Source organism: Phalacrocorax carbo, chromosome 7 (genome assembly GCF_963921805.1).
Source record: "Phalacrocorax carbo chromosome 7, bPhaCar2.1, whole genome shotgun sequence".
Classification (NCBI taxonomy): domain Eukaryota; kingdom Metazoa; phylum Chordata; class Aves; order Suliformes; family Phalacrocoracidae; genus Phalacrocorax; species Phalacrocorax carbo.
Genome location: NC_087519.1, coordinates 44,395,105 through 44,403,278, shown reverse-complemented (window position 1 = coordinate 44,403,278; position 8,174 = coordinate 44,395,105). Strand labels below are relative to the sequence as shown.

The following is an 8,174-nucleotide window of genomic DNA, read 5'->3' as shown; positions in this document are numbered from 1 at the left end:
GAAATGAAACCCAAGTAACAAAGAGCAGATTTTAAAAACATCTCGCACCGCGCCCTGCGGGGGCCGAGCTCCTGGTGACGGGCGGGGCGGGGGAGCTGCGGGCTCGCACAGCCCAACGCGGCTGCGCCCACGGCGGCCCCGCGGCCCCGCCCCGAGCGGCGGCAGGAACCCGCCCCGGCGGCGGGACGGAGCTGGTCCGCCGCCGCTGTCCCCGGCCAGGAACGCTTCCGCCCGGAACTAGCGGAGCGGGGGCCGTGCTTCCGGGGGGGACAGGGGACGGGGCCTTCCTCCGTCATGGCCGCCCGGCTGCTGTGGCGGGCCTCGCAGTGGCTGCGGACCGGGACCGGGACCGGGCGGGTTGCCCTCAGCACCGCGCCGCCCCACGAAAAGAAGCGGTGGCTCCGCGCCTACCTGGAGCAGCAGCGGCTAGAGGCGCCCCCCCAGCGGCGGTGAGAGCCGGCCCGGCCCTCAGGAGAGGGCGGGCGGCGGCGGGTGAGGGCGGTGGCGGTGTCGGCGGGGCTCGGGGGGAGAGGGGGAGCGCAACAGGCTGACAAATAGGTAAAATCAAAGCGTTTAAACACCACGTCGCCTTTCGGAGCAGAATGTTTTTAGCCCCGGAGGTCAGCGTAGCCGCGTCTCTGACCGTGGCAGGGGCCAGTCCTGTGGCAGGCAAGCAGTGCTTGGCGCTAGGGTTTTTAAACACCAGTTTTGATCTTCAAAGCCAATTTAGTTTTTCATTTCCTTTCAGTCATCTGAAAGGCACGATGCTTGCAGTACGGGTAACTCCTTGTTCTGTTTTTGAATCTGTTTTCCATGCCTGTAGATCGGAGAAGCCCAACTGGGATTACCAGGCAGAGATACAAGCTTTCAGCCACCGGCTACATGAAAATTTTTCTTTGGATCTTCTCAAGACTGCATTTGTTAATTCTTGTTATGTTGAAAGTGAAGAGGCAAGACGCCAAGAACTTGGGCTAGACAAAGAAGCAGCTGCTCTTAATCTACAAGATAACAGTAAACTTGCTGAACAAGGGATGTCTTTTTCACGTTCTTACCTGACGCAGTGCTTTGAAGGTGCCTACCCAGCTTTGCCTGCAAAGGGGATAGGAGCACTCGTTGATTTTCTTACCAGTCAGGAACTTGTTTCTTATGTGGCTCAAAACCTGTCTATACAGGACCTGACGCTTTGCAAAGAGTTTCCTGTTCCACCAAATGTGTTACAGAGGACGTTCTTTGCTGTAATAGGAGCCTTGCTCAATAGCAGTGGGCCTGAGAAAACGGGGATCTTTGTCAGGGTAAGTCATTACTTATATGTTTTTGTACTGACGAAAACAACATCTAAGGGTCTCAGAAGTTACAGGGGAAAAGAAGGCAAAAACCCCCCAATATTTTCTTATACCTTGATGGCCAGAGATTGGCAGAAGTTTGGTAATACCTGTAACAAGACAATTTGACAATGAGATCTGGTGGCGATGGTTGGGTGGGGTTTTGGAGTTGTGGGTTTTTTGTTTTCTTTAGGAAGCACAGGCTGGTCAAGTATATAAACTTATATACTTTGGGTTTATAATGGTGATATTTCAGTATTTGCTGACACCTGCCAAGGGAAAGCATTATATTCCATGCACTATAATAGCAAATAATGAAATTATTCCATGTCAGGTCACATATATCTTCAATTTAAAAAAAATTAACATTTTATATAAAGCAGGCATTCAGTTCATAGGCTTTGCATGTAGAAGTGCAAGCACCTAAAGGTATTTCACATAAAAATGTTCAGTTAAAATGTAGCGTTACAAAAGAGTTTTAGCAGCTACTGTCCTTTTAGTTGTCCTTTTCACTTATTTCTAGTCTTGAAATGGAGATATATTTGTTAAAATCTTATTTCTGATACAAGCCCCTTAAGAGGTCTCCAAGAGCAAGTAACCGTTAACAGGCAAGAGAGCAGTCCAAACTTTTCACCAAGAGGTGAAAAGTCCCATGGGTTTGCATGTTCCCTTCAACCTGTTTGCAGAACTCTTCTGATGTACAGCTTCTTGCTTGGTAGCAGCACTGAGTTGCTTACCTCGTACTCGGAGCTGTGCATAAGTATTGTTATAACCCCTGTCTTGGGCTGGTGCTGCTCCTTCTTGAGGTCTGGGCAGCTGACTTTGCCCAAGGCACACACCCTGTCAGGGGCTAAATTGGAACCAGAGCTGCAATGTGTAGCGACACTGGTTAGCTGTGCTTAGCTGTGATGGAGCGCTGAGCAGTTTCATCATTCATCTCAGCGATTTATTGTCAACTGTATTAATGCCTCTTCATATTGTGTTTTTATTAGGAGACACCAGAAGCTAGAGCCTTCATTAGCTTTCCCATTAATTGTAACTTCTAAATATTCTTGTTTAGGATTTTTTTATTCCTGAACTCATTGGAAAAGACCTGTTTGAGATCTGGGAAGTTGTAAATCCTATGGGCTTACTAGTGGAAGAACTGACCAAGAGGAATATCTCTTCTCCAGAACCAAGAATTACCAGGCAGTTGGGAGTCAGCACGGTTCTACCACTGTACTTTGTTGGGTTGTACTGGTTAGTACAATATTAAAGTGAAATGGATTTAAGCTGGGGGAAAGGGGAGGAGGGAAGATGATGATCTTTTGCTTATCTACTCATGCTGTTTGGTTAAGTTATTACAGAAAAGAAACCTCACAGTGACATCCTTATAAAATCAGCCATTTAAGTGTTGGCCATAGCTTGCTGTGGTGATGCATAAAAAGACAGTATCTGACGAAAGGGCTTCAAAGTCTAAGCTGGGTGCACAGGAGAGTCTGGCTGTATATTCTGGGTCACCTGATGTTGGAACTTTGCAAAGACTGTAACTCAATGGCTTCAGAGGGTCCACAGCTGTATCCAGGGCTTAGAGAAGGGTAAAGAGACATAGACATCAGGAGAGGTGGGGTTGAAGAGAGACTTATTTTATATTCCAGATAAGCTTTTTAATTTTCAAATCATGGGCACTGTAAACTAGGCAAGAGGAGTGTCTGTATCCAGACAAGGCTTAGGAAGTGCCAGTCATCCCTGGTGCACTTGTCTCAGGTGTGGTCAGTGCTTGTCCTGGTCTCTTGCCCAGGGCTAACATTGCTCCTCTGGAGCAGGACAGGACCTTCTTGCACCAAAACCCACATTGTTGCTTTGCTAAATGAGCTGCAGATAAATGCATGGTAAGATTGACTTAGCTTGTTCTGATTTATCATGCTTTGATTTATATGCCTCCAAAGATTTATTATCTTACATAAAAGAAAGGAACTTTGACTATATTTTCTCAGCAACCCACGGTGTCCCTTCACAAACTGTTCCTGTTCAGTGTCTAGAGATGTTGATTAAATAGAGCTGAGAACATACTTCATAAAATAAACTTCTCTGTGAATCCTTCTGAAGAAGTTTTAAAATGCTTTATTACCAGGGGAGGAGAAGAGACAGAAGCATTTCACTTCTTCATTTAAGCTAATCAGAGTAATGAATTTGCATATTTTTAACACGGCTAACAAATTGAACACTGTAAAGAATCAGTGACATGTTAGGAATCTAAATGAACACAGTATAGTGTTCTTCCAGGAAATGGACGCATTTCTGATTTGAGTTTCCACGACTGAATATACAATCACTTACCGTTGCAGGAAAGCCCAACAGAAATGATTGCATTTGTGTATATATAGAAATTACCTTCAGTATTCACAGACAATAGAGAAAAAAAAAAATCTAGCAACCCTTATTCATGACATAGAGCAGTGCTCAGGATTTCATGATGAAAATGTTTTGTTTTTGTTTTTTTCCCCCCAAGCGATAAGAAGATTATAGCTGAAGGTCCTGGTGAAACGCTGCTTGCTGCAGAGGAAGAAGCTGCCCGCGTGGCACTGCGGAAGCTATATGGGTATACAGAGAACAGGAGACCTTGGGATTACTCGAGACCCAAACAGGGATTTGCAGCTGACAAGGCTATCGGCAGTAACTAGGTGATAAAAGACATTTCTGATTTCTCTTAGGAATTAGTGGCTTCCATGCTGAAAATATATGTAATTTGGAAAGCAAAATTCAGTTTGGTTTTCTGATCTTAGTGCTTGAAACTTTCAAATCAAACATGGTATTAAAATAAAGTCTTTTCCTTTTGCACAATGTTTAATATTTGCTCATTTTCCTAAACATAACAAAAGTACCCTTATTCTGAATTTTTTACCTTTGGCTGAGAATTTTTCCCATATGTCACAGGAGACCGTTCTTTAATAAGGTGTGGCAAAATCTCACTGTATAGAGAGAGGTTGCATGAATGCTTACTTGGAGATTGTTTTGAGGGTATTATTAATAAGATGAGTTGAATTACATATGCAACATTGGTCTGTGGATTGCATCTGGATTCGTTTGTCCTTGACCCTGTGAAAACATCAAATATGATGTTGGTGATACTGACACTGTTGGTGATCCAATTCAAAAAAAAAAAAGTGCAGATGTCATTCTAGGGGTCTTACTGCTTGATTACGAATTTTGTTTGCCGTACACATTGGTTTCTGTTATTGGAGCATACTCTGGAAGAGGGTGTATTTTCAATTTTAAAACTTGTAGAAATTTCTCTGTTGCAAAACTAGGAATAAGTGAAAATAAGGATCATGAAGGCCTGAACCCAGAGAAATTGGAGAACATGATTTAATAATGGGATTTTCTTTTTTCTTTTTGCTACTTTTCCTGTTTATTCCAGATACTTCATTTTCTTCCTGTCTTTTGGCTGCTTAATTTAAGCAGTCACATGACTGAAGTGTTTGATTCAGTGAAATCAGTGTTTGTTTTGTTTGCACCAGCTGTAGCTCTTCCAGTGCAACTCCAAGTACATGGAAGGTCACTTAAGAATAACTCTGGTACCTGTACCGTGTTCCTATTAAATGTCATAGAAACTCAGTATGTGTACCAGAAAACAACAGATGCATGAGGGCTGTGACTCTTTTGAAATAATTTCCTTTTAAACTGAGTGAGCATCTGTTACAAACTGGGACTGAGCCCTCAAAGGAAGAAGCTGAATGTAGGACGGTGGTTAAAGAAGTGTTTCCTTCCTTATCCCATTGTGAGCCCTGGTGGTGAAAACAGACAGCAGGTAAATGTGCCTTCATTAATCTGGGGGAGAAAAAATATGCAGGTGGCTGTTCAGACAGGTTGGATGTTACTGTCCACAGCAACAAGCATCCATTGCCTTCGTCCCCCAGGATGGATTTATGTGAGGGACACGTAGCAGCGAAAGGTCCCCAGCTGCAGTTGTGGCTTCTAAGCAGATCTGGCGTACAGTGCAGGTGGGACATTCCCTGCTGCCCCTGGGGTGAGAATGAGTTCTGACTCTGGTCTACTTGATGGAAACAGTGTTAGCGTATTCAAGCAAAAGAACTCGTTGTCTGTGATCTGTGTGTGTCTTCAGTATTTTGTGTGACCCACACCTTAAGTGTGTATAAAACGCTTATGTGGCTGGATAGAAGTGAAACCTTTCTTCTGTGTTCTGGCATGAGAGCTCACATGCACGAAAGCGTGAATATCAAAAAGAGAGCAGAAAGATCAGTCTAGCATAAAATTGCTTAAGTGAAAAATTCTAGCTAGGTAATCTATTATCACTTACATAAGCAAAGCCAATAAGGTCACTATATTCCAGGGGAATAACAGCAAAATCTGAAAAGAGGATAGAAATTACTCATGCTATTTTTAGTTTCCAGATGAGGTATTTCTCTTACCTTTACCTATTTTAAAAGGACAATAGTAAAGGTGGGGTTCTTTACATCCAAAGTTTGTTCTACCTACTTTTTTATATATATATACAAGTTTATGTATTTTGAGAGAGAGAAAAAAGCAATTTTCAGGCAGTTTACCTTAAAAGAATATTTAAGATCTGCTTACAGTGTCTTTCCAGTTTGGAATATGGGCATAAATCCTAGGAGAAATGGATTACTGAATAGCGTGCTGGGAGAAAAATGAGTAACACAAACGAATTTATTGTGTGGTACATGTATGGAATGTCTTGAGTTCAAATGGAAAGACAGTTTGGGGACATAGAAAGAAAGGACTGGGTCTTCATAGAGGTGTCAGTGAAAAAGGAGTCTTTATAAGAAAATGTGTCCTACTTTCAAGCTTCGAAAGGTCAGAAAAGCATTTTATATAGTATCTGTGCTTTAATTTCTGGCACTCAAGCATATATTTAAGGATTTACTGTTGCAGTAGTGGGATCGCTTACATATTTCAGATTCATAACTTCTTTTTTTTCTTCCTTTTTTTTTCCTGATTCAGTAGCCATAAACAATATCTAAGTGGCATTACAAGATGTCTTAGATTTACAGAAATCAGTATCTACAAATTCTGGTGAGAATGGCAGCTTTTCTTCTACTCGAAACATTGTTCATGAAATTCCATGGTAGTTTTGTTGTCTGAAAAGTACTTTGTAAGCTACTTGCATTGGTTCTGACCTAGGTGCTGTGTACAAGTGCATTTACATCTCCCAGTGGTTGTTTCTGTCTTAAAATCACATTTTATTTATTTTTCAGAGAAGACAATAGATCAAGCAGCGTATCGATAATTGACAGAAAGGAATCAGAACAGTTTATTCTTGCAGCCCATTGAACAAGTCATTGATTATTGTTATGAATATTACATTTGTAAACTTAAGAGTAGAAAACATGTTCTTTAGCATTTATGGAATTTTGGAATACATTAACATCATCTCGAGTCATTTTGGATTATGGTTTTCTGTATGCTACCTTTTAACCTTATCTGATACAGACATTTCTGTTACTGTATTTGCATTTATCCTTCCCTTAACTCATTCAAACCTTATCTCATAATCAAGATTTTTTTTAAGTGAAGTTATAATTGGTAAACCAGAACACAAATAACAATATTTCTGTGCTAACTTAAAATATGATGTCATGTGTGTACTAACAGCTTCATTTTGACAAAAGTACCGTGCTATAAGCTAACCCTTTTTTTAGCTTTCTTTTCCTTCTTGATCTTTGTATTAATTCACATAAGTGTGCTAATATGCTTAGACGCAGATATCAGTCAAATTATGAAATAAATGCACTACTAGTCATTAATCCATTAAAAGCAGTGGCAGTTTTGCTATTGATTTTGGTCTAGACTTGACTTTACTCCAAATGTTAAATAAATTTGGTGTGTGAATCATCTTAGATTATTCTGTTTCTCTCATCTAGATCCTTTGTCTTTTTCTTGAAAGTGTTTTAAGAGTGATTTTGAGAAAGGTAAAAGAAGTTCTACTGTATTGGTCCCAGCTAAGTAATTGGAGAAAAACTTCTTAATATGCTTTCATGCTCTTTTATTAAGTTACTTCTGTTCCCAGTATGTGCTTTTGCTCATGTGTCACAAGCTGTTCAGTAAAGAAAAAGTTCAGGAATAATTCCTCTGTTAATTGTGGCTGTGACTTAAAGGCAGGATGTTAAAATACAATCAATTTACAGTTATCTCCATGTTAATTCAGAGATTGAAATTGCTGGTGAAAAGTTAAAGCTTGAATTGAAATTTCTTATACCAAACTCCTGGTTTTTATGATAAATCAAAAATTTAAATAAGCTGCTCTGGTATTATGTTGCTATAAAAAGCCATGAAGAATTCAAAACATCAAAAGATGTGTTGTCATTCTTTTTTGTAGGGCGGGGGAAAGGGATGATGCAGTACAGAAACATTAGAAAAGCCCTACTTTTTCTTGTTCTTAAGTTTACTGAGCGCTGAGGTAAACTTTAAACAGTCTCTAAACTATTTGGTTTCTCTTACATCTGAGCTTTGAAGTTTAATATTAAAGAGACGCATTTAGTGTAGAGAAGCAAGCATCTAAGGACAGATTGTTTTTATCTTTTCAAATTGATTCCGCTGATCTAATGGCACTGGTTTTGTGTGTTTACTGTTTCAGCTTGTCTAAGAAATTGTTGATAAATTAGGAAGATAGAATGGTCAGTAAATAGCCACTGTCATAGTGCAAAGTTGCACAGGGGAAACACATCTGATCTGCCTGACAGAATCAGAGCATTGAGGGCTGTCGGTGATTCTTTAAATCTTGGGTCATACTGTAATGCAGCACTTCATGGTGCACCTAAAAACTGGGGCTGGTCCTTGGGAAAAGGGTAGCTCTAGGGAGAAGGCAAATGTTATCACCCCTTCCTATTTTTG

General features: G+C 40.9%; 1 protein-coding gene across 1 annotated transcript; it reads left to right on the top strand.

The window, feature by feature from the left end:
• Positions 1 to 268: 268 nt before the first annotated feature.
• Positions 269 to 4,145, top strand: MRPL44 (mitochondrial ribosomal protein L44). The gene is made up of 4 exons (XM_064457743.1): positions 269 to 449; positions 824 to 1,292; positions 2,383 to 2,561; positions 3,814 to 4,145. The coding sequence occupies exons 1-4, from the start codon at positions 295 to 297 to the stop codon at positions 3,983 to 3,985; spliced, it is 975 nt and encodes a 324-aa protein (XP_064313813.1). The 5' UTR covers positions 269 to 294; the 3' UTR covers positions 3,986 to 4,145.
• Positions 4,146 to 8,174: the final 4,029 nt, after the last annotated feature.

What these genes read in the sequence shown, in the direction of transcription:
- MRPL44 (XM_064457743.1), top strand. Translation starts at nt 295, where the DNA reads ATGGCCGCCCGGCTGCTGTGGCGGGCCTCGCAGTGGCTGCGGACCGGG. An exon ending in GAGGCGCCCCCCCAGCGGCG is followed by an intron (nt 450 to 823) that starts GTGAGAGCCGGC and finishes CCATGCCTGTAG; the next exon opens with ATCGGAGAAGCCCAACTGGG. An exon ending in TACTTTGTTGGGTTGTACTG is followed by an intron (nt 2,562 to 3,813) that starts GTTAGTACAATA and finishes TTTCCCCCCAAG; the next exon opens with CGATAAGAAGATTATAGCTG.